This window comes from Camelina sativa, chromosome 20 (genome assembly GCF_030686135.1).
Source record: "Camelina sativa cultivar CO46 ecotype springtype chromosome 20, ASM3068613v1".
Lineage (NCBI taxonomy): Eukaryota > Viridiplantae > Streptophyta > Magnoliopsida > Brassicales > Brassicaceae > Camelina > Camelina sativa.
In genome coordinates, this window is record NC_141899.1 from 31,715,806 (window position 1) to 31,742,196 (window position 26,391).

General features: G+C 37.1%; 3 protein-coding genes across 10 annotated transcripts; 1 reads left to right on the forward strand and 2 right to left on the reverse strand.

Annotated features, from left to right (window-relative positions):
• Window positions 1-838: 838 nt before the first annotated feature.
• On the forward strand, window positions 839-3,839 carry LOC104771698 (protein NARROW LEAF 1). Of its 6 annotated transcripts, none has more exons than XM_019242533.2 (7): window positions 839-1,018; window positions 1,347-1,867; window positions 2,020-2,163; window positions 2,229-2,469; window positions 2,555-3,061; window positions 3,144-3,419; window positions 3,506-3,839. In XM_019242533.2, exons 2-7 carry the CDS (start codon window positions 1,373-1,375, stop codon window positions 3,511-3,513), a joined length of 1,671 nt encoding a protein of 556 aa, XP_019098078.2. In that variant the 5' UTR covers window positions 839-1,018; window positions 1,347-1,372; the 3' UTR covers window positions 3,514-3,839. The 6 variants fall into 6 exon arrangements, with proteins under 6 accessions (XP_019098078.2, XP_010494563.2, XP_019098077.2 ...); XM_087505368.1 differs by having other exon boundaries at window positions 850-1,018; window positions 1,342-1,867; XM_087505369.1 differs by having other exon boundaries at window positions 906-1,193.
• A 4-nt stretch (window positions 3,840-3,843) lies between these two features.
• LOC104771699 (cytochrome c6, chloroplastic) lies at window positions 3,844-5,417 on the reverse strand. 3 transcript variants are annotated; one of them, XM_087505370.1, is made up of 7 exons: window positions 5,131-5,413; window positions 4,916-5,051; window positions 4,760-4,835; window positions 4,565-4,662; window positions 4,422-4,453; window positions 4,224-4,287; window positions 3,844-4,131 (listed from the first exon to the last, which is right to left on the reverse strand). In XM_087505370.1, exons 1-7 carry the CDS (start codon window positions 5,144-5,146, stop codon window positions 4,041-4,043), a joined length of 513 nt encoding a protein of 170 aa, XP_087361496.1. In that variant the 5' UTR covers window positions 5,147-5,413; the 3' UTR covers window positions 3,844-4,040. The 3 variants fall into 3 exon arrangements, with proteins under 3 accessions (XP_087361496.1, XP_087361497.1, XP_010494566.1); XM_087505371.1 differs by lacking the exon at window positions 4,760-4,835 and having other exon boundaries at window positions 4,565-4,648; window positions 5,131-5,417; XM_010496264.3 differs by lacking the exon at window positions 4,760-4,835 and having other exon boundaries at window positions 5,131-5,415.
• A 1,996-nt stretch (window positions 5,418-7,413) lies between these two features.
• On the reverse strand, window positions 7,414-9,735 carry LOC147919709 (uncharacterized). The gene is made up of 6 exons (XM_087504065.1): window positions 9,169-9,735; window positions 8,762-8,932; window positions 8,365-8,481; window positions 8,159-8,256; window positions 7,676-8,071; window positions 7,414-7,594 (listed from the first exon to the last, which is right to left on the reverse strand). Exons 1-6 carry the CDS (start codon window positions 9,733-9,735, stop codon window positions 7,414-7,416), a joined length of 1,530 nt encoding a protein of 509 aa, XP_087360191.1.
• Window positions 9,736-26,391: the final 16,656 nt, after the last annotated feature.

Below are 26,391 nucleotides of genomic sequence, written 5' to 3' on the forward strand. Positions count from 1 at the left end.
GGAAGAGTCGCCGGAAAACTTTCAAATCCGGTCGAAATCGTCGGCAAACAAGGGACTCTCGATCTACACCCACAGAAAAAGGCGAGTTCTAATTGCTGAGAATATGACTTCACCTATAGCTAAATTCTTAATCTTCTTCTTCAATAAAAAAAACTTCAATCTTCAAGAAAGTAGATCTACACCCTAAACTATTAAACCAAAGGATCTGCAACTCAAGAATTGCAGAGAGTATTCATCCCAAAAAGAAACACAACAACAAAAAACAAAAGAACTTAAAACAGAATTAACCACCGTTCGCCGACCATAACATTGCCGAGGAGACTAACGCATGCCGGAAACAGAGCCGAACATGACATCGCCGAGGAGGCCAACGCATGCCGGAGTCAAAGCCGGACATGAAAAAGGTTTATTTGTCTATGTATTTTAGTAGATTATAAAATTGGGCAGAACTCACTGAATTTTTCAAATATATATGGATTTTATTTAGAAACTCGTTTAAATATACCAACGTTTACTCGTTTTTGTATTTTAATTTTACAACATTTTTAAAAAATAACTAACATTCCATATAATATAAACTTTTTGTTAAATTTTAACCGGATGTTGAACTTATATTTAGACATCCATCACTGAACAATAATTTATACATTCAAATTCTATACACAAAAGATCCTTATTTGACTCTCTCTTTTAGCTCTACATATATATTTTTTATTATTTTATATTAATATTAAATATAAAATTAATTAAAGTACACAATTTTTCTTAAAAAATTATACAAATAAACACTGTTTTTAAAATAAAAAACGTAAAAAATATATATTTGCCAAACAAAAGAGTCGCTGTTTCCTACAATTTTGGTTATGAGATAAAAAAAAAAAAAAAAGTCTTCGTCGTCCACTCTCAAGCTCAACCAAAGTTCTTTGGGTCCTCCTCTCTATTATTACCACTTCTTCCCTCAATCTCCTCTACACGATCTTCATTCATCACATGACAAAAGATCCAACACTACTGATCGGTTAGTACTACTTCTTTCTTCTCCTCTCTCTCGAATACATCCACAAAGTTCCAAAGTTTCTCTTTTGATTTTGATTAATTGCTCCGTTGTTTCACTCAATTTCTTAAGCTCTTTTCATGTTTCCTCATCTGGGTTTATGACAAGTTTCAATCTTCCACATAATTTTCCAGTAAAGGTCTAACCTTTACAATACATAAGCTAATTGGGTTCTTGAGACTTTGGTGTTATTATCCTTGGTTTGATCTCATAGTATGAGCTGAGTTCTTTGTTTATTTTATTTTGAATCTTTAGTCTGTTTAACCAAGGTACATGATTCAATTTAGTGTAGGTTGGTGGTAAGTAGAGAGGTTGAAGATGGAAGGGAAAAGATTGGACCTTAGATTTCATCACTCTGTATCATCTCAATCGGTGGAGTCTGCATTGGATTTGGATATAAAGTGTTGCAATCATTTAAAAATGGCTTCTTCATCACCGCTTCAACCGTTTCCATCTGGCGGTCAGCATCCTGAAACCAGTGCTGCTGCTGCTTACTTCTCTTGGCCTACTTCAAGTCGGTTGAACGATTCAGCGGAAGACAGAGCAAACTATTTTGCAAATCTTCAGAAAGGGGTTTTACCTGAGACTTTTGACGGTTTACCTACTGGGAAGAAAGCTACTACATTGCTTGAGTTGATGATGATTAGAGCGTTTCATAGTAAGAATTTAAGGAGGTTTAGTCTCGGTACAGCTATTGGATTTCGGATTCGACGAGGTGTTTTGACAAATATTGCAGCTATTCTTGTCTTTGTTGCTCGGAAAGTTCACAAACAATGGCTTAACCCTCTTCAGTGTTTACCTACAGCCTTGGAGGTGAGCTATCTCTTCCCTATGCTACTTTACTTTCAGTTGATTGCTCGTGCTGTAAAGAGTGGATATTGGAACTTTTAGTAGTGTAGAAACTACAAAGTTGGAATACATTGTAGAAGAATCCTTTTTTACTTTATAGTATCTTACTTTGACAGGGTCCTGGAGGAGTTTGGTGTGATGTAGATGTTGTTGAGTTTCAATATTATGGTGCACCTGCGCAAACGCCTAAAGAGCAGGTGTATACAGAGCTTGTTGATGATCTGAGAGGCGGTGGTTCGTCTATTAGATCTGGTTCACAGGTAACCAACCTCCCTGTAACTTTTTTACTAATTTGACAGACATGCTTATGCTTCTCATATTGCAGGTGGCTAGTCAAGAGACATATGGAACCTTAGGTGCAATTGTAAAGAGTAAAACCGGTATCAGACAGGTTGGTTTCCTAACAAACCGGCACGTTGCAGTTGATTTAGACTACCCAAGCCAGAAGATGTTTCATCCATTGCCACCTAGCCTCGGACCCGGAGTCTACTTAGGTGCAGTGGAAAGAGCAACTTCATTCATTACTGATGACCTTTGGTATGGCATTTTCGCTGGAACCAACCCAGGTAGCCCAGTAACAATCTATAGAATAAATTCTTATGTATAATGGCGTAGCACAATTTTTATTATTGGTTTCTCTCTTTTCTGCAGAAACATTTGTTCGAGCTGATGGAGCCTTCATTCCATTTGCCGAAGACTTCAACATGAACAATGTAACCACAACTGTCAAAGGGATTGGTGAGATTGGTGATATCCATGCTACTGATCTACAGTCTCCAATTAACAGTCTAATAGGAAGAAAAGTTATCAAAGTTGGAAGAAGCTCTGGTTTGACCACTGGGACTATAATGGCTTACGCGTTGGAATACAATGACGAGAAAGGGATTTGTTTCCTAACTGATTTTCTTGTTGTTGGTGAAAACCAGCAGACTTTTGATCTTGAGGGTGATAGTGGAAGCCTCATTCTGTTGGCTGCGGGCGATGAGAAGAATGAGAAACCGCGACCTGTTGGGATTATTTGGGGAGGAACAGCAAACAGGGGACGGTTGAAGCTAAAAGTTGGGGAACAACCTGAGAATTGGACAAGTGGAGTTGATCTTGGTAGAGTTCTTAATCTTCTTGAGCTTGACATCATTACTTCCAATGAGGGTCTTCAAGGTCAGTGTCATCCCTTAGATTGTATTCTTGCGGTGCTTTTAGTATACAGCGTTTCCTTCAATGTCTCTTTTGCTGAGTGCAGCCGCGGTGCTGGAACAGAGAAACGGTACTATGTGTGCAGCAAATGATTCCACCATCGTGGAATCGTCTCCTGGTGTATGCAATATTTCAAGGTGTAAAACGGGTGAGAACTTTGAGCCTATTAACCTGAATGTCCAGCAAGTTCTTAGAGAAGAAGAGAACTCAAACATTCATCCAGAGTTCCAAATAGAAGACGTGCTAGAATCAGCAGCCGTGATCGAAGAACACCAGTTCATTCCAAGTTCAAGCAACAACGGATCCCCACTCCATCACAAAAGTAATGGACCAGAGAATCTCGAATCCAAAAACCTGTCTTCGCTTAAGACTAGTAGCTCGGGTGATGAGATTGGCTTTTCTTTGCAGTTAGGTGAGTCAGACGCAAAGAAAAGAAAGCGAACTCATTCACCGGATGATCTCAAGAACCATGAAGAGTGAATGTTATGCTTCATGACATACACAAGGATTCTAGAGTAACATCATTATTCTTTTCCACTGCATTTTTCTACAGAGGAAAGATATTCAGGATAGCATATTTGTAAGGGCTATAGTCAAAAGTTATGAGCGTATTGTATTGGTGGAATATGAACACCTATAATTTTGTTGTACCTCGAGAACATCTTGGAGCATAAACAATGGCAATGAAGCCTCCCAGAAGTTATAGTTATAAAATGTAAGTAGATGAAGCCTTATGGATCAATTGGTTTAAATGTAAGTAGATGTTCTGATTTTCATATCATTTCACACCATAAACTGAGTTTTAGACATAATAGATACAGAGGAATATCAAACTAATGCTGCAATTTTTTTTACTCAGATTTAACGGAACTGAACTGTACTAATCTTTGTTGCTATTCGCTACCGGTAGATACAATTGGCCAACCTTGCTCAGCTTGAAACTTTACAAATTCAGCCAGAAGCTTGATCTCTTCGTCCTGCAACCGCGGTCCAAAGGTACATTGTCCTCTTGGCGTGCATTTCTCTCCAAACCCCTGAAGTAAACCATCGGACATATCTCAGATCACTTAGCTAAATGGAAGGGCATTCTTGATTTATACAAGGATGTTCTTGAAGAAGATCTTACCGGCATCCTTCCCTTTCCGTAGTAGGTAACCCGAAATATCTCTTCCTCGGTATCAACTCCATTTCTACAAGGTAAAACAAAACAAAAACATTGCCAATCTTAAAGAGACAAAGATCTGTCTAACCGAATATATCTTGTGAGAATCTGAAAGATGCACACAAAAGCATAGCTTTCAGCGTAGAGGATTAGTTATTTTACCTTTGGAGGTCACTTGTGAAAAGCGTTGCACCCTGGAAAAAGGGAAAGAATGTGTGGTTATTGACTCCAAAGGGAATCGAAAGATGACAAGAGACGAGAAGAACTGTTTCATAAGCCTTTGGTTTAAGTGTGTTTTAACTCACTGGTTGAATAATGTTTCCACCTGTATCGTGACACCCAATACAAGCTCTATTAAACAATGTTGCCCCTCTTTGTATATCCAAAGTCTGCCCAAGAGATTCTACACCACAACAATACCCAACAAAAGCAAGAAACTTTCATGAACACATTCAAAACTTACTTCAATTCCAGATGCAATTCAAGGATACATTGATTACATTGTTGTTTCCAATTGCAGAATCCAGATTCCATAGCAGTAGTTCCAACAAGAAAACATTCTTTAAAGGTGAAGAGCTGTTCTGTAATGTCTATATCAAAAAGCAAACACTCTAAAGGTGGAAGCTTTTGGTCCGAGGAATCAAATTTGGGTTTACCTGGAGGGTAATAGATGGGCGAAACAGCAAGTAGAACCGCCGTGAGTGGCGGAGCTAACTTCTTGACGAGAAAGTTCAAATCTTTGTTGTGGATTAGAGGAATCGGGTTTTTCCATTCTCTCCCTCTTCCATTGCCCTTTCGAAAAACAAAATATTATAAACTCATGAAACCATATATAACAAAATGTGTATAGAGAGAGATAGAAAGAGAGAACCTTTTGGGAGGCACATAAAAGATTGGAGGTGCGAGCAGAGGTACAAGAGAGAAGAAGACTCATCTCGATGGGTGATGATGATGTTTGGAATTGGCGTCTGCTTCTTTTGGCAATTTAACCGGTTTTTGGGTAAAACCAAAATTGGTTTCGGGATTAAAAGGTAATAATAACCAATGTTGTTAAAGCAAGAATGAAACCAATGTTGGTTCTTTCTCAAAAGAAAAAAACCAATGTTGGTTTACCCAAATTCACACTAATTTGTATAGGGATTTCTTAATGAAGAGCATGAAGGTGGTCCAAGGTGCACGGTATATGAAGGCATGCATTAGTGGGAAATGTAGGAGGGTGATTTGGCACCACCCAGTTAAGTGGATTAGCGAGAAGCCTGTCTGGCCATCAACCCTTTAGGTTAACCTACCATAAAGAAGGCTCGGAGTTAATAAAGAATAATTAAATCGTTATTTCGTCCATTTTAGTTATAGTTTTCATATGCATTTAGTAAGAGTTTGATGTGATTTCAATGCTAAAAGGTCTATTATCAAATATTTTAGATTTGAAGAAGGTTTTACAGATTTTAACGCAAAAGCACCAAAAGACAAGAAAAACACGCTTTAGGACAGATTCAAAGTATTACAGTACGGGAAACTTTTGAAATTCTTCTAGAACTCACATTTTGACAATCTTTGTGCCAACGGAAAGCTGGAAGAGTCATATTTCTTCTCAAAGTGGAATCAAATTATTACGTTCAGTCAATTGAAAGATATGCCCGATTTACCAGAACATGTCACAGACTGACGAGAAGACAAACTTGTAACCAAGTGAGCTTTAGCGACAGCCCGTTCAGAAACCTTCATGGCGGCCCAGTCTAGAGCATTCACGACAGCCCACAAGTCTCGTTCGCCGCCCCTTGCCATGCACTCAACATCAAAAGATGGACCTATAAGTTATTTGTTCTTTTGTGCTTCATAGTCTGAGCCTTAGAGATAAACAAACTAACCCTAGACTTTCCTAGATAGATAGAACATCAATCCCCTACGATTTCCTTGATGCCCAATGCTTGTCTCATTTATTTTACTTCCTTTTATTTATGTTTTTTTGGTGAATGACGAGGAGGAAACCTCCTAGTTTGTATTATTAGAACTTCAAAATAAAATTACAATCTAACAAAACGAGGACACGCAGGTCCTGATAAATCCGCATTCAACAAAGATTCAACAAAAGATGTAACCAAATCAAAAGCATGATAACCTAATGGCAAAGTAAACGCATAGTTTGCTAACCCATCCACTAGGTGATTACTTCCCTATACACATGAGTAACACGAACTATCCAGTCTCGTGATATAAATCCATGGCACAAAAGTACCAGAAAAGACAACGGATGAGAGTCACCAATCCCCGATGTAAGAAAGCGAACCACCAGCTCAGAATCTACTTCTAACTCCACTCTATCAATCCTCCGTTCCCAGGCTATGAGAAGACCATAATACAAGCCCCATAGCTCTGCCCCATACTATTCAAATTTGAGCAACCGAAGCTTCTACAAACAGGATCAAGTCATCCTTGAAACAGATGTGTGATAATTTAGGTCCACCAATAGATTGGCTAATTGGCTTCCAAGCTTTACTCTCCACTTCCCCCTCAATCATATGACATAGCCACTCCATACACAAGACAAATAAATATGGTAATAGAGGATCACCTAGTCGGAGTCCCCTAAGTGGCTTGAAGGGCTCAGTTTTCTCTCCATTCCAACTAACCCACACCTTTGACAAACCTACTGCCCTCAATGTTTTTTTTCTAAAAATCCCATCTAATTCGATCATATGCTTTCTCCAAGTAAAATTTAGCAACATCCAGCCTTTTTTTACCTTTCTTTCGTTTCATGGAATGTAAAACCTCTTGTACCACCACTATATTGTCAGTGCCTAACCTGCCTAGTATGAAACTGGACTGTGCATGTCCTACTATATTCGATATAACCTCCTTTAAACGTCCCACCATTGTCTTTGTAATGGTCTTAAAAAGAACATTACATAGACTAATTTGCCTAAACTGAGTGATCCGCTCAGGCTTCACAACTTTAGGAATAAGTGTCACAAGCGCATCATTTGCATTTGGAGAAAGACATCTGGTGCTGAAGAACTCCAACACAGACTCCCCCACAACCTCCCAACAAAGATGATAGAAGACTGTTTGGAAACCATCTGGTCCAGGAGCTTTAAGACCACCCATACTATGAATAGCTCCAACGTTTGGAGCTGTAAAAGGGTTGTTCAACATACTAACCTCTCCTCGTGATAGTCGCAAAAAAGTCTTCACAATGCAACAAAGCAACCTCCATATCAATGTCGCCCAGCAAATACAACCGACTAAAGTACTCCACAACCAATTTCTCTAGTGCCTCATGGTCAGATATCCAACTCCCCATATCATACCGCAACATATCAACCTTATTCCTTCTCCTTCTAATAATTGTGGACATGTGAAAAAACTTGGTATTCCTATCCCCCTAAGCCCACCACTTTGCTCGTGATTTTTGAAACCAAAGCATCTCTTCTTGCTCCAAAACAACATCAAACTCTTTTAACAAAGCATCCTCCTCCACCAATAGTGTTGTTGTTGGAGCCTGATCAATTTTGTCTTGAACTAACTTAATAGCGTTTTCGAGCTGATTTTTTCGAGAGTTAATATCCCCAGAAACCTTTCTATTCCACTTTTTCAAAGTCATTAGCAGCCTCTCCAGAGCTTCATGATTATTAACTCTCCTATTCCATGAAGCCACTAAGAGTTCTTTGAAGTCCGGGTGTTTCAACCAAGCCGCTTTAAAAAGGAAAGGTCGCCTGCTTGCATCTCCAACTGGCTCCAGCATGAGCTGTACATACAGTGGAGCATGGTTAGAGGCTAAGAATGGCAGATGAGTAACCATAGCCTCCTGCCATCTGAGATGAGAATGCGCACATCAGAGCACGCGGTCCAGCCCCTTAGCGAAGAAAGAACTCTCCACTCTCCCTCTCTTCCATGTGTACTGATTACCACGGAAACCCATGTCAGTAAGAGACAAATTATTGATCCAATCTCCAAAGACCAAAGAATCTGGAGACAGCATTCCATTACCACCAGTTCGCTCATCAAGACGGACAATCGTATTAAAATCCGCGCTGATAACCAGCAGTCATGTGACCATGCTTATCACCTCTTTTAATTTACCCCAGAGCCCACTCCTACGACTTACCATTGGAGCAGCATAAACAACAATCAGATTAAACACTTCAGTTCCCTCTACTACGAGTGCATGAATAAACTGATCCGTCGACTCCAAGATAGTAACACTACCTATACCCGATTTCCACTATAGCTATATTCCACCATGTTGACCAACCATATCAATCTGGAACATGTTTTCAAACCCCAGCCCCAACAGATACGCCCTGCTCTATCTCCACCAACATGAGTCTCAAAAATTGCTAAAACATTTGTTGGAAACTTCTTTAGAAGATATCAGATCGATCATTTGAACTGAGGTTTATTTTCCCCCGGTAATTCCACAGTAAAGCATTAATCATTAGAGAATAAAACACGATAAGAAGAGCCGGGGCGGATCGTTATTGAGCTGGAGGATCCGTCAGCACCAGCGACGATTCCTTACACAGCACCAGTTCTGTATCATGCGATACATCCATCAAAGCAGAGCCCGTAATCACATGCAGAACCGTAACCAAACCTGGGCGAGAATCGGGATACATCGCAAATCCATCCGAGTTCACTATGGAAAAAGCTCCACCGGCTCTCCCAAGGTCTTCCTTCTCGATACGAAGACGTTAGCCATTCACCGACCACTCCACTTCACTCTTTGTTGGTCCAAAAATCAAACCCTTAGTGGGTTTATTCGATCGAGCAGTTTTGGGCTTCATCATATGTTTCTCCGGCCATTTAAAAAGGCCTCTTGTTTGCCCCCAGGCCCATCAAGAGGCCCAGCCACCTTCTTATTCAAAACAGCTCCAAACACCAATGGCTTCTCGCCCAAGGCATCACTTACCTTTTGAGTATGATTCGAAACATCAATAGTTTTCTTATCCTTACCAGTATCAATGCCAGCTTTCTTTTTCTCCGGAGTTGCCAAATCAACTCCCAACCTTCTAAAACTATTTGAAAGCGTGATATTCGCTAGAATATTTTCCTTACCTAATCCTCCACAATTTCCTTCCTTACTTGGACGACCACCAACCACCGTAGGCGGACCACTCCTCCGAGGGGGTTCCGACCGCCTTCCCCGCTGCCTCACAGGAACAAAACCATCATCCTCCTGAGGATTACTCCTCGAGACTTCCTTACTTACCTCTATAGGCACTGAAACAGCAACTTCTCGACCTTGCACTCGCCTAGGACAAGAGCTAACTGAATGCCCGTACAACCCACATCCTGAGCAAATGTTACTCAGCCCTTTGTACGCAACAAAGTATCTCTCCCCATTAATCATAATCATCCCCTTAAGCGGTTTGCTTAGATTGACCTCCACACATACTCTATCAAACCTCGCTCTCTCAAAATTTAATGTCGTACCATCCACTTTAATGGGGTTTCCCACACCTTTAGCAATCCCCATTGAAACACACTTATGATAGAAGTTCAACGGGAGATTAGCTAACCTTACCCACACTGGTGTCGTGGTAATATCATCCCTTAACGGATCAAATTCAGGGACAACTCCCAAAAATTCGCCATGGACCCCCAGTCAGGGCCGCCATATATTCTTCTTTGCTACCAAAATGGATCAGAAAAAACTGTCGTGAAAGTTCCATAACATACATCGCCCCACTTGGTTTCCATAGTTCAAGCAGCCGCCGATTTATCATCGCAATCGGCACACTTCTTCCTAATACTTTAACAATCATACAATTCTTCCACAGCCCATTCATAGCTTCTAAAATATCCTTCCCGATGGTAAACTTTGGATCTCCATCCTCACCATCTGGGAATTCCAACACCATTCTCGCATCTATAAAATCCTCATTCACCACTGTCTCTGGAGCCAACCGTCCCCCAACAGCGCTCTCCATCACCTTAGCAACCCATAAACCTGGTGCATCCGGTGGGTCCCCCGGAAGTCGAGCTCTCTCCCAATATCCTCCGTCATCGCATCCTGATCCCCTCCGCTCAAAACCCTAAAAGCGCCCTTCACATTTACCATATTCTTTTTATTTATGTTTACTTGCTTCCTTAATTACAACCGTGACAACAACCAATAACCCCTTCTTATTTAGTTCTAGCTTTACTTATACTTTCGTCGGATTCTCTAAAACAATAACTCTTTCTCTCGGTGGGATCGATCCTTAAATATTATTACCAGTTAGCTGTGTACTTTTAACACACGACTGTCTAGCCTCCACTGGACCTCGCCCCTGTAGTAGCAGCGAGAGAGCCAGAACCAACTGTTGGTTGAGCAGACCTAAGTCGGAACACATCGCGTCCTCAGCCCCCGATGAGCTTACCAGAGCTTTATATAAAAAAATCCTAGAAACACAAGCCATGCAATCGCGTCTGAGGAACATATTAGATACTGTATTCCAATTAATAATTATTAATTCCTACTCTTATTATAATTTATACTCTTTAAACACAAGAAAATACTATTCTAGGCACTTTGTATCAATCTCTTCTTCAAAAGTTTGGAAATCAGTTGTGTAAAGGAAGTATTATTGAAATTTATGATTTTAATGTGCAAGATTGCAATAAGAACGACAAAGTTTCTAACCACAAATTTCAGATAAGATTGACAGAGAGGACAAGAGTTACCAGTGTGGGACAAGAAAGCTGTCAAATACCACAAGAAAAATTTCGGTTTCAAAATTAGGAAGAATTTTGTAAGTTACAAGATCACACAATTGATTTATATGATATGTTCGTAATATTTTATTTTAAAATTATATGAGTCATATAAGTATGTTTATCATTATTTAAATACAGATGCAATCAGATATATTAAACATATGGACAAAACTGATGTTCGTACTACTAGTACACACCTTAAGAAAGGTTACTGTGACTTTATTACTAGAAGAGTAAGTTCAATGCATATATTAATATTATTTTATGTAACTATATGTTTTATGAATATAAAATTAAGTTCATCAGTTAATATTAGTTTTCCTACGTGATAAAGTGGAAACGAAATATCTGTAACATTTATGGGCAGAACAAGCAGAATTCCTGGAAGACAAATATCGTGGAGTGGAAAATAATAATATTATATTTAAGCAATATCAAGTTATGTCAAGGTTAAATATATTTGTCAGCTTTTTCAGGCACTAATTTTTTTTTTTGAATCATGATTATGATCCGGTTGATGCGTTTCAAAAAAGATATTCTCTCAAATATTAAAATTATATTATATTTATTAATATATTTAATTCATGCTATAAACTAACTTTCCAATATAACTCTAATAGTTTAAAATATGATGGAGAATGTTTGGTTAATTTGGGTGGCATAGCTAAACAAAATATACAAAAGATTGACAATCAATTACTGATATTTGGGAATATGTCTCATCAAATGACCATAAGGTAAAACTATTATTCTATTTACTTTATAATGAACAAATACTGTTAAAAAATGAAAGTAAAATTATTTATGACATCTATATTTGCAATATTATTGTAATTGTAGGAAAAGAAATTCGTCGTCAAAGCAACCATAACTGAATAGTGTTACGAAAAAGTTTGAACTACATATCATGTTCGAGTTGCTCTAAAAGATTGACAAAATCAATGCACAAACAAAATCACCAGCCGTTGGAGTACTAAGGTATATTATTATCAAATTTACTCTAATTTCTATTAATTAACTTTTTAAATAATACATAATTTATTATTTCCAGTTTTAGAATTGAAGTTATAGTGGATGATTGAGATGCCTCAATAATTTTTGTTATATTTGATAAAGATATAGAAAAAATCACCGTAATAACTGCATAAATCGTAAGAGCAATAAATTATATAAAATTATTTTATTGTATGGATTAATATATCTGTTATTCTATTGTTTACATAGATAAAAAGTAATTTGGACGAACAAGAGTTAGAAGACGTTCCCACATGTGTGCATTAAATTGTTGAAAATACATATTTATTTAAGATTCAAGTTAAAAAGTATGATTTTGATGCATCATATCAAACTTTTACAGTCTCGGAGATTATAGACGAAATAAAGGTAAATATCATATATATATATTTTAATGTATTATGTTTACTAAATACAATATATTATTTCACTTAACATATTAATGGTTTGTCTTTATGTGTTTAGACAAGTTCGGAGAATGTAAACTATGGAACCAAACGCGGAAAAACGTGATGAACTTCAAGACCAAATATATGAGCAATGGAGGAAGCCAAGAATTAAGGACTGAATTTGATTTTTAAATTTTTTAAAGTGTATGCATAAAAATAGGTTTTGTCAGCGTTTCGAGACAGATTTTGCTGAACTAGTTGTGATGGTACACACCCCTGAAGACTGGCCAGCGTTTTCTCACTTGTTGGATGAATTCAACCTACTAAGGGAGTTATTTCCACTTTTCTCCCTTTCTCAGATTCCACGTGCGTCAAACTTACAGGCAGATTGTCTTGCACGTGCTTCGCGTTCTCTTACCTCTGAAATCTCTTTTGTAAACACTTTTCTTCCGGTTTGGGCTACCAACCATGAGATTTTATTTTAATTTAACGTTTGGTTGACAAAAAAAAAAGGTTTTCTGACTATTATTTTAATTTTGGTTTTAACTCATCTTTAGGATAGGTTTTATTTGTATTTTACCAAATAAACATAAGTGATACAAACATTTGAATTTCATGATTTTTTGGTTAATAATTATTTAAATAACATGTTATTCAATAATTATCATAAAAAAATAAGTAATACTATTTTCGTCTAATTTAAAGCAATAGTAACAATATGTAACTAGATTAAGACCCGGGTTGAAATTCATTATATTTATATTGTAATTTTTATATAAAAGAAATTTTATGTGATTATTTTAAAAAGTTTTTTTTGGATAAAATATTATGCAATAAAATCATATGCTAAATATAATGACTTGAAAAAAGACACATATTTTGTAAGTTTTAGATTGTTACTGATTCTAGATAACACTGGTTAAATTTTATTTTATACAAAATTTTATATATTTTATATTTTAAAATACAATTTTAACATATTGTATTAGTTTTTTTTTGTCAACCATTGGGCCACAACTGGCCGGCCCATTGTAGGAGCCGAGACTCGATCCTGAGTGTGATGGTGCCTTCTACAAATGGACTTACCTCCTGCCACTGCACTAAGGTCACTTCACAATATATTGTATTAGTTTATGTATGTGAAGTTATTTCAACAATGTATATTCTACATCATGACTTGAATGTCATTATAAGACATAATTTTGTAAATTTGGTTTTTAAAAAGCAAGTTATTATATTATGAGTAACTAGATTAAGATCCGTGCTAGAAATTCCTTTTATTTATATTATAATTTTAGAATAAAATAGTATAATTTATGATTGTTTTTAAAAGTTTTTTTAGATAAAATATTATGCAATAAAATCATATGCTAAAAATGATGATTTGAAAAAAATACATATTTTGTAAGTTTTATATTGTTAATTTTGTAATTTTGTGTATGAGAAATGGTTATGTTTGTTGTTTGTTTTTATTTAAATTTTTGAACATGTTTGGTAAAAGTTTTTTAATATGACCCGTGCTTAGCTAAAATTTTATTTTTAATTGCACAATAAGATCTCGGAAATCACGTTTAATTGTGATTAATTGCAAAGATTTTATTCTTTTTATGTCTAATACTACATTTATATGTCTAACAATATATTTTATAACAATACATGGAATACTAAAGATTTTATTTTGGAAATTGTATAAATCATTGAAATATTCTCTTTAAGAGGATTCTTTAGTTCACAGATTGACCAATTAATCTATAACTTTTTTTGTAACCAACCTATATTTAATCTATAAGCTATTTCGTAACCAACTTATAAAAATTATATAGTCTAAAAAAAAAGTCGTATACTTCCGTTTTATTATATAGGAGATTTAATATATTGTTATACTTTTTGTTTTAATATTAGTTATGTTAAAATGGGCTATATACCCGCGGGCCTAGACGGGTTCTGTACAAAAATTAAAGTTCGTGACCAGTTTATTTACATTATAAAATTAACAAGGTTTAAATGGGTTGACCCGTTTAAACCCGCGGGTTTAACGGGCTTGCACAAAACTAAATGGGTAGTGTTGAGGGTAGATCCCCACCCTAAACAAGAGGCCTGGCCCAGGAAAAGCCCATGATAAACCTCCCAACGGCTTGATTGTACTCAAGGAATTTTTCCCTCGACGCATCGACCGCATTGGCATACTCCTTGTGTTTGGTTAGCAACTTCTGCACACGAACGGCCATTTCATGAAAAGTCTTAATTCTCTCGTGATACCCAAAGTCCTCTCGCCGATCTCTGAGCCTCTTTGTCTCCGAGTTGAGAGTAAGCTCCATCCTCTTACAAGCGGCATTCGACGCCTCAAGCTTTGCCTTAAGATCATCCCGCTCCGCTATCCACTTGCACCGTTGGCTCTCGAATTTTGATACATCGTCGCCGAGCCTCTGGTTGGATCGAACAGCTTCCCCTAGCTGGGCCTCGAGGCGTTCGATCCTCTCAGAAAAAGTTGACGCTCCTGATCGATCGTCTTCCAGGTCACAGATGCGAAGCTCGTACGGCGAGGTTAAGCGGTTGGTTCGGGCTATAAACTATTTCAAAAAAAAGGGGGTGAGAACAAAAAAAAAAAGAGGGAGAGGAACAGTGAGAAACGAGTAAGAACGGACGAACCTCAAAGGAAGCATGAGCCACGTCGGCAAGTGCATTTGCTTCCCTCGTCTTCTCAACGGAAGATATGCGACCAGGTCCAAAGTGAATCTTCTGAAAAAGCTTGGAGCAAGCTGAGGAGTCGTTCGGAAAGGCACGAGCCTCGGAAGTGTGGGAAAAACTCCAGCCGAATTCGAACTTCTGTCTCTTTGATGCGAGGGTCGCTCTTGGTCAACACCCTCCCTCCTCTTCTGAGGACCTCTTGTAACCTCAGCATCACGGCCTGAAGTCTCGGCCAAATGTAAGGACAGAAGACCTTGATCGCGTCGATTTCAGCTCGGAAAGAGGAAGGATACGGGAGCAAACACCTTGGTATAACAACTAACCAAAAAAAAAAAAGAGAGGAAGAGGGGAGAGTAAGCGAAACCAAAAATATAAGCAAAATACAGAAGTAATCAAGCAAGAACGGTCGGCTACCGGGTGAAGGGTTTCACCCAGAAAACCAAGGAATAGACGGATCCTCAAGAACCCACGGGACGACTCTTAGAAAAAAATACGAGCCTTTCCAGTTATACGTTTTTCCTTTGGCGCCTTCGACGAGAGTCATCTTCTTCGATGAAGCCAAGTAATAAAGCCTCGGAGTCTTTGTTCGATTCGACGGGTTCAGACATGTCAGCTCCTCCAAATGATCACAAGTAAGCTTGACGTTTGCAGCTTCGGCCATGATTGAAAGACCGATGGCGTTTCGAAAAGTTGCCGGGGCAAATTGAGAAATGGCCACCTTACGTCGAGCAAAATACGTCATTAAAAAGGAAGGGAGAGGAAAAGTGAGCCCGCACTCGGTAAATTTTTTTTCCGAAAGACATATAAACCCTGGAGGGGCGTCCCAGGGACGTTGAGCTGGAGTCGGGATCACAATGTCAGGTTCAACGGCCAACTTCCCGATACGAACCGCTGCAGCAGCATCGTCTTTCTTTAGGGTCGATTGACGCATATGAGAGAATATATTCACGGTCGGCAGAGGGACGTCACTTGTGTCGGAGAAAGATGGGTCGTCGGTTAATGGCTCCTCGATCAGAGAGGAGATCCTACAGGGAAGTCCCGACGAGCTGGAAACCGCCGTTTCAGAAACAAGACGACGCTGGCCCTCCTCATACCGAGCGACATCAGAACCCGCCATTGAGGAATCGGAGGAACTCCGAGAACGAGCCATACGACGAGCCGACCTAACAGAACCGTCGGATTCGGAAGAAGTGGCTTGCCGAAGATGACTCTCGGCGGAAGGATCAGATGACATAGATCGAGAAGAATTCATAACGAAAAGTGCGAAAAGGCTAACAAGCAAAACAAACGACGAGATAGTAAGAAGGGAGAGTACCTGAACGATGAGAAGCACCAGAACTTGATAAAGTGATAATGAGAAGAGAGGGGTGGTATTTATAGGAGAGGAAAGAAGGATCTAGAAACGCAATCATTACAGCACGCACCGCACACGGTGCTTCGACCCCAAACATCGTAACCTGTTCTTTCACGCGCGACCTTTCGCTTTCTCGATCCTTGTTCGAAGATTTGCCGCTTCAGCAGTCAAAGAAGCGACCCTTCATCTTCTCACGAACGTTCTTCGCCTAAAGACTACAAACTAAAGGCGAAGGGGGGAGACTACTGTTGAGGGTAGATCCCCACCCTAAACAAGAGGCCTGACCCAAGAAAAGCCCATAAAAGCCCATGATAAACCTCCAAAGGACGGAAGGGTATCATGGTCTTTTACATAGACGAACCGACACGATTCCCTATAAATACAGGCGTACGGCCTTCAGAAATGGGGATCACGGAAAAAGGCAAGAGAATTTGTGCAGCAAGTACAAGAGCCCTAGCTCGTCCAAGCAAGAGTCAACGGCTTCAAAATCAACAGCTTAGGAATCGACGAGTTAACAGCTCGTCTATTATTATCATCTGCTCTTGTAGCTCGTTTAAGTCGTGTCGTAACCCGTCTTTTGTGTCTTGGCACCGATTAAATAGAAGAGAACTTTGACCTCCTTTTACCGAACTAAAAATACTAATTGTGACCGATCTGGACATCAACACGTAGCCGTTTAATTCTTCTTCTTTTAATTTTTTTTTTTATCAAAACACAGTCGTTTTAGTTTTAGTGTCTTCTCAGAACGCCTTCTACCGAGCCTCTCTGCGAAAGAAGAACACGTCCTTCTTATCATCGCTTTAGCCACATAGGAATCTTATCTCGGTGAGGAGGTTCGACGAGAAGCTATGAAGATAACATACGATCCTTTCCTATGAAGTAATCTTATCTCGCTGAGGAGGAATCTTAACAAACAATCCTTTCCTATGAAGTAAACTAGATCCATATGCAATTAAGGTATAAAACAAATTAATGTATACTATAATACTTAGAACCTGCATTTTACTAGTTCAGAGGAAAAAAAATGTCATCGACGGTGGAGAGCAAGCTCCGACGGCGGGTCACTAGGTTTTTAGTTTACTTTTTTTAATCTAATTAATTATTAACAAAAAAAATAAGTTTAATTAATTAATTAAACATAAATAAGTGTAATTTCACGGATCTAAAGGGGCAGAGTTTAAACAGGTTCGAATTTAAATGGGTATTAAAAAAATCTATTAAACGGGCCAGATTTAAACGGGCCGGATCCACCCATATTAACATCACTATTTAATATATTTAATATATTTGGTTTCTTGAAATTCTTCATATTATAGTGATAAATTATTGATATTGCTATAACAAATCAATTTAGAGTGTTTATAGTTTCTAACTTTTATATTAAGTTTCAATATTTTAAATATAAATTATTTAAAGTTTATTATATGATATAAAATTATAAAATTCAACAAAAATATAAAATTGAATTTAAATATTCAAATTTTGACCCGTTACTCAGTAAAATTTTTAATTTTATAGATATTATTTTTAAAGAATAATATTACTAAAGATTGAATATTATATAGATTGAACAATTTATATTTGTTTTTAAAAATTCAACTTATGGTACATCTGGAAATAAAACTATTATTTAATAAAAACTAATATGATAATTTATTTGTTTCACAAAATAGACTCATATATAAAAATGAGAGGTGAAGTATAATGGAAATTAACAAATTAATATGTTAAGTTAGATATCAAAATATTTTAATATGGATGAATATTTTAATAAAGGAAATTAATATGGTAAGTTAGATGATATCAAATGATTCTTTAGAATATTATCTTTAAGATTTTCGGAAATAAATTAAAGTTGTACCCACTATTTAACTTGTAACCAATTATCAATTAATCTATAACCTATTTGTAACCAACTTATTAAAATTATATAGTCCACAAAACAATGTTGTGTACTTCCGTTTTATTATAAAGGGGATTAAAAAACAAGCATACATAAATGCACATATTGTGAGAATAATTTTAATCATATAAAATATAATAGATAAATTCTATTATAATTATGATATATTATATACATAATAGAGAATTATGCATTCTCTAGAACATTGAGTCAGTACCGGCCGTAACGGTAAACATTGAGTCAATATCGGTCATAACAGTAAACATTGAGTCAATACCGGCCATAACGGTAAATATCGAGCCAATATGAACCGTAATGGCAATCATCAAGCCGATACGGGCCGACACAACAATTAACAAGCGAATACGGGCTGTAACGACAAACAAAGAGTCAAAATATGGACTGTAATTGGACTTTGTGACCGACTCTGATTTGTTACTGACTTTATCAAGAAAATATTTGACTCAATCTCGTGGAGAGAATATTGGGAACGACCTTATCTCATGAAGAGGCGGTTACTCAAACCCAAATCCCATGAGGATTAGGGTAAATAAACTTCCCTATAAATAGGGAACGATTTCGACATGATATGAGAGGAAATCGAAGCCAAAACAAGAGACCTAAAACATATCCACACAACTCAATTCCGAAGCACATCTAGGGTTCCTAATCGGCATTCAAGAGAGGTTTACTCCCAGATGGCGACTTGTACAAAGAGCTAACCAAATACCAATGTCGAACGATGGAGGATGTACTCACGTGCATGGGCACAAATAAAATTGGAAGAAAATACACCGTATCGACATCGACATTCATCACATTTTGACTCTTGCGTAGTGAGAAACGAAAGATCGACATGAGATTAACCTTACCAAATACATCGAAGCAAATACACTAGCGTCATAAGTAATGGTGAGGAACCTTATCAAACTTTAAACACAACTGAAAGTAAGGAGCAAAAATCGTCAAAATGACAAAGACGTCAACGACGTCTTGATTTTTACGGCATGGTGATATCAGATTTCTGATATAAAATAACTAAGTTTTTAGTAACTCATTACCCATTATGAGAGTATACTTCGTCAACTTGGTAGCCATGTGCTGATGACCAAATCAGTAGGAAAATGCTTACCCTTGGAGAACCAATGCTAATGAATCGACAGACTTGAAAAGTTTATGGATGTTTACCCATCGAGGAAGCATTTTTCAATATGACAGTCGCTGCTAACCAATTGAGGAAGCAGGGGTCAGCAAAATTTATGTGACGAATCACTGGATGCAAAAACTTGACAACGAACACTAACAAGAATCTTATGGTGAGACACTTGATGCACAAATCTTCAAGACGTTTTCTACTAAAACTTAGAACTCATGTCATGAACATGGGCTAAAAATCTTGTTGCAAGACAATAAAATTATGTCATTCAAAGTGAAGCTTGTCACGATACAAGATAAACATGACTTACAACGCAGGATATGGTCCTGAAGTTGTTCATCGCATCTAGTAGTGAGGTCATTGGTACACAAACACGTGAACAATTGGCTCTCTGCTAAAACTGGGTAATCACCTGAAACACGAAACATTCGCTACAATCGCCTATTAGCGAGACTTGCTATAGGAATGTAACAAATCTGGAATCCACCTGATAGTCGGGTCCAAAATTAGCAAACTTGACAGCAAAACACTTGCTAACAATAAATGAGCTATGAAACACTTTAATTGGGTCACGAACCCAAATCATGTCACGAGCATGGCATTAATGATTTGGCTATGACAAAATCGTTAGTGTATGGCTATTATAATTCATCCCCTCAAATTGTTATGGCCAATTTTCATTTTATAGCCAATGTGGGACCAATGTGGGACCAAGAAATTGGCTAGGAACCACATTGTTATTTTGAAAGCCAATGTAGAGTCAATGTGCAGCCAATTCAAGAAATTGGTTAGGAACCACATTGTCATTTTGAAGCCAATGTAGACTCAATGTGTAGCCAATTCAAGCAATTGGTTAGAGACCACATTGTCTATTTAAAAAACAATGCAGAGTCAACGTGAAGCCAATTCACGAAATTGATTAGGAACCACATTGTCTGTTTAAAGCCAACGCACGTACAGCCAATTCAAGAAATTGATTATGGCTCCTGTGTCGTTTTAGAACAAATGCAGAGCCAATGTGCAGCCAATTCAAAAAATTGGTTAAAGCCAAATTGGCGTTTTAGACCCAATCCGGAGTCCAAGTGCGGCCAATTCAATAAAGTGGATATGGCCAAATGACGGCTTAGACCAACACTGAGTCAACCGTGTATCCTATTCAAAGAATTGGAACCAATGTGAAGTCAAGTTGTAGCCAGTTCAGGTAATTTTGGTAACGATAATTTAATCGTTTTAGAGCCGATGTGAAGCCAATGTGATAATTGGCTAAGGCTAAACCGTCGAATTGGAGCCGATGTGGAACCAATGTGTATCCCATTTGCCAATAGAGCAGATGTGAAGTCAATTCACCAAATTGGCTAAGGCTAAACCGTCAATACGAGATCAATGTGTAGCCAATTCAAGAAATTGGCTTTGAAGACAATGGAAGTCAATGTGGAGCCAATTCATTAAATTGGTTATGACAACATTGTCTTGGCAGAGCAGATATGGAATCACTATGTAGCTGTTTTGGGAAATTGGCTACGATAATGGTGTTACTACAAGTAACTTCGATTTATCACGCCATTATGGCAAAGTAAAGTTTTATATACGAAATACAACAAAACTCAACATGAGAACAGAGATTGCAGCTGTAGGTTTTGAGTGTTCATGCGCTACAAATCACCACAAAAAAGCAAAGTACAACAATGTTCTACTATCACTAAAGGCAAAAAGAAAAATTACATCATTTGAAGGAATCAACATGGATTGAAAGTAAGAGGGCCAAAAAATCAAGTGCGAAAACGTTTAAGTCTAAAGGTATGTCATGACTTATACAAATATTTAGATTTTCTATTTATGGTTTATTAAAATGATATCATTTGTCTATATTACTCTCTAAATTCTTTCTAAGAAAATAGAGAGTGGGGGGCAAACTGTTGGGCATAATTTTAATCATATAAATTATAATAGATAAATTCTATTATCATTATAATATATTCTATACATAATAGAGAATTATGCATTCTTGAGAACATTGAGTCAGTACCGGCCGTAACGGTAAACATTGAGTCAATACCGGCCATAACAGTAAAAATTGAGTCAATACCGGCCATAACGGTAAATATGGAGCCAATACGGACCGTAATGGCAAGCATCAAGCCGATACGGGCCGACACAAAAATTAACAAGCCAATACGGGCTGTAACAAGAAACAAAGAGTCAAAATACATACTGTAATTGGACTTTGTGACCGACTCTGATATGCTACTGACTTTATCAAGAAAATATTTGACTCAATCTCGTGGAGAGAATATTGGGAACACCCTTATCTCATGAAGAGGCGGTTACTCAAACCCAAATCCCATGAGGATTAGGGTAAAGAGACTTCCCTATAAATAGGGAGTGATTTCGACATGATATGAGAGGAGATCGAAGCCAAAACAAGAGACCTAAAACATATCTACACGAGCTAGGGTTCCTAAATTGACTTGTTGTGCCTTAAACTCTTGTATTTGAACTTGATAGTTTGATCAATAAAAACGACTATTGAGCATCTATTTTTTGTTTCCGTAGTCTCTAAATGAATCGATAATTTTTGCCCAAACACATATCATTAAAAACATAAAAATGGATAACCCATCATAAACATACATATATTTATATTCTACAATTATATATAACTAGGTAAGGACCCGCCCGATGGCGGGTTTAAGGTTTTGTAAATAAAAGAAAATTTAATAAAAATATATTAAAATTTATTGTACATTATTTATAATTTTTTTTGTTGCTATAATACATTAATTTATATCCATATAGAAATTTTTTATGTATGTTACCATTAAAATTGTATTTTTTACACCTAGATATATTGTATGTTACAAATATATTATTTACCACCGTCTAGAAAATGTCTATATGAACAAATTAAACCAACTATTATATGTTTTTCTGCTTTCACTTTTGTATAGGTTCTTTAATCACCAAAATTGTTGGATCAAAAAATATTTTGAATAAAAAATAAATTACATCACAATTAATGTATGTCTAACCATAGAGAACCTTGGTTCTGGCCTCCTTCCTTATGGAAGAACCTTGCGTCCAACCTCCTCCACCATGGAGAGAACCTTCGCTCCGCCTTCCTCCCTTGGAGAGATAACCTTGTGTCCAACCTCCCCCGCCTTCCTCCCTTGGGGAAATTACCTCGCGTCCAACCTTCTCCACCATAGAAAGAATCTCGGCTCTGCCCTCCTCCTATGTAGAGAGAACATGTTCACGTCTTTAAGCTATCTCAAAGTGGCTTGCTACAACAGCCAATAAAACTAAAGTCTCTTTTCCAGTGTCACAAATCCTTTTGATAGTAACTAATGTTAAATTTCTTAATGTATTCATGCAAGTTTCTTTGACAAACCATGATGTAGCCTATGTCTTCAAGCTCCTATGGATCTATCAACAACGATTTATGTTTTTCCAATCTATTTATGTTTGTTGTAGGCTTGTGTTTGATTTGCCTATTTTATCCAACTATTAGGTTGATGACCTTCTCCTCTTTATCTCCTTTTGAGATTGAACGAATGGTAACAATTATGTTTGCACAAAAAAATATCTATAACCAACCAATCAAGGTTGAGAAATTAGAAGAAAATTAATTTGACATAATTGATGAAATAAAAAAAATTATAAGCACGGTAATATATGAATCTCAAATAATTCAAATATGAAAATATAAATTAAATAAAACAATCTTAAACTACTACAATGCATATATTAATATTTCATTTTTTTGGGTCAACATATTAATCTTACCTATTCCAAACTGAAAAAGTAGAAAGTAGGAGTATATTTTGGTTTAAAAAATAAGGAAAATTTGTCTTCCCATTGAAAAAGTTTGACCAATAAACAAAGTTGAAAGTAATATTTTTGAATAAATTATTTTGTTAGATGAATAATATGAGATGATTGTTTATATAGAAGTGAGTATTTACATTCTTTAGAATTAATAATTTTCTGTATATTTTCTTTAATCCATTTTCTATTTTATGAGAAAATTTATTCCAATGAGCTTATTGTTTTTTTAAAAAATTTCTTGCTTCCCACTTTCTTGTAAGATGTACTATCGTTCGACAATAAAAACGCTTTCTGTTTAGTTGATCTACTGTTATATAATCTCTGTTGTTATCTTCTATTTGTGTGTTCATTTTTTTTAATGTTACATGTCCTGCAAATTAATAGAAATAATAATAACACCGTGAGAAATTTGTTAATCCCAAAAACCTTAGTTATTATGCATAAGAAACTCTGTTAACACTTCAAAGTCAAAGATTGGCGTAGTATGCATTATGAAATTGAGAAACGAAACAAATTTCAAAGAAACGACGACGAAAACACGTGGTAATATCTATAAATATTTTTATATAGTTGTTTCGATTAGACAACAAACAAATTGCCTTCGAGACTTGTTCAAGAACAATGATGTGTCAAACAAAAGGTTAATAAAAAACAAAGAAGAAAATTTTACCAAGAAAAACAAAGCTAGTCGAAATTATTTTGTTTGGTGAAAAATATGTCATCATCTCTTTGCTTATATAGAGGGGTGTCTTTACAATCTTTTTCCTTTTAGGATTAACAAAGGTTTTTTAATATAATAAAATTAAAATTATCTTATATATTGTTTTACCATGCTTGAAAACTATGATTTCTAATCGTTAAAATTGACATGTGTCACGATGATCTGATGAGTTACTAACTTTGATATATGATTTCTGATCGTTAAAATTGACACATGTCACTATCTGATGAGTTACTAACTAAGATATTTAATCCTTAAAACTGACACATGTCAAGATCGGGTGAATTTTTAACTTTGATATGTGATCGTTAAAACTAAAACGTGTCACGATCTAGTGAGTTACTAACTTTGAGAACTATGCTTTATATAATAAGATATATTAATAAGAAACTAAACAACCTTGTGTATCGCACGGGTCCATTTCTAGTATATTATGTTAGTTCGTTCCGGTTTTGGTTTTTAGTTTAATTTGTACTCCCTTATCTAACTCAAAATGCACCTTGGACAAGTTTTTTACCGTACTTCCGCCAAGCCCATGGATCATTAGACGCAGCTACTTGTTTACCAGACTGGCCGATTGGATCCACTTGGTAAACAACTCTTCTCTTCCGGGTTTTTGGCGGTTATTTCCGAGTTTTTAACAGTCCGGTTTTTCTGAATAACTCGAACCAATATATAATCTGGTTCCCAGTTTAACAGCTCCGACCGGCTTATCCTGTCCGGGTTTAAAAGCACCGGAAGTATTACTATTCTGTTGGCCATTGTTGTTGTCTGATAAGAAAAAGCCTCCTCTTTTTATTATCTGAATGAGCTGTTACAATTGATAACGAAATCGATCTCTAGACGCAGCTAGACATAACCGAATTCCCAAAGTCGCATAAGACTCTGTTCAACAACAAACAACATAACGACTCACTCTGTTTTTACAAGTTTATATACAAAATACTTCATTTACTCGCACATGTTCTCTTCTCAGCTCACACGTGCTCCTCCTTCTCTATTCTTCCTCCTTATGTAGACCTGATGAGGCTTATCAATACCCCCCCCCCCTCTTCGAAATGCAGCTTGTCCTCAAGCGCTAATGCTGGATATTGCTGTTGTAACTCCTTGACAACTTCCCAAGTATTATCATGGTCAGGTAGACCTCTCCAATGGACCAAGGCTTCTAACACTCCACTAGCATTGTATCGAGTATCCAAAACCGATTCTGGCTCAATGACCAATTCGTCACTCTCATTGAATAGCTCCGGTAAAGGTATAACCAGTTGGTGGTCGCCCAACACTCGTTTAATCTGCGATACATGAAACATTGGGTGGATTTTCGAACCTTGCGGTAATTGCAACCGATAAGCGGCTCTACCAACCCTCTCCATTACTTCAAACAGACCATATTACTTAGCTGCCAATTTCTGACAAGCTCGTTTGGCCACTGATTGCTGTCTATATGGCCTTAACTTCAAAAATACCCAATCACCCACATTATACTCAATATCTCTTCGATGTTTGTCTGCATTGTTTTTCATCAGTTGTTGTGCGTGTACCAAGTGCTCCTTTATCTGAGAAAGCGTTAAATCTTGTTCTTTCATCAAAGTTTCCAACTCTGGAACCTTAGTAGATTGCCCTTCAAAACGCAATACGGCCGGAGGATCACGACCATACAAGACCTTAAAAGGCGTGGCTTTTAACGACGTGTGATAAGTCGAGTTATACCAAAGTTCTGCCCACGATAAGTATTGGTACCATGTCTTAGGATGGGACGATATGAAACACCTAAGATACGTCTCCAAACATCTGTTCAACAATTCTGTTTGCCCATCCGTTTGAGGGTGAAAGGCTGTGCTGTACTTCAGTTTCGTTCCTGACAACCTGAAACAGTCCTTCCAGAAAGCACTCAGAAAAGTATTCCCCTATCTGACACTATTGAAGCTGGGTGACCATGAAGTCTCACTACTTCCTTGGTGAACAATCCAGCTACGTCCGATGCTGAATAGGGATGCTTCAAATCCAATTTGCTCAATCTATCAACAACCACCAAGATGACATTCTTACCCTGCGATTTAGGAAGACCTTCCACAAAATCCATTGAAATATCCTCCCAAACTTGATGTGGTAGCGGTAAGGGTTGAAGTAGGCCAGCTGGAGCTAAAGTAGAATACTTGTGTCTCTGACAAATATCACACTCTGACACATACTTCTGAACATCACCTTGTAAGCCTTCCCAATGGAACGATTGTTGAATTCTCCTGATTGTTTTTAACACACCCGAATGTCCTCCTAGCAACCCATCATGATACTCGGTTAAAATCAAAGGTATGAATTTGGACTTTTTTGGTATCACCAGCCGGTTCTTGTACCATAATCTCTCATTCCTTACTACAAACTT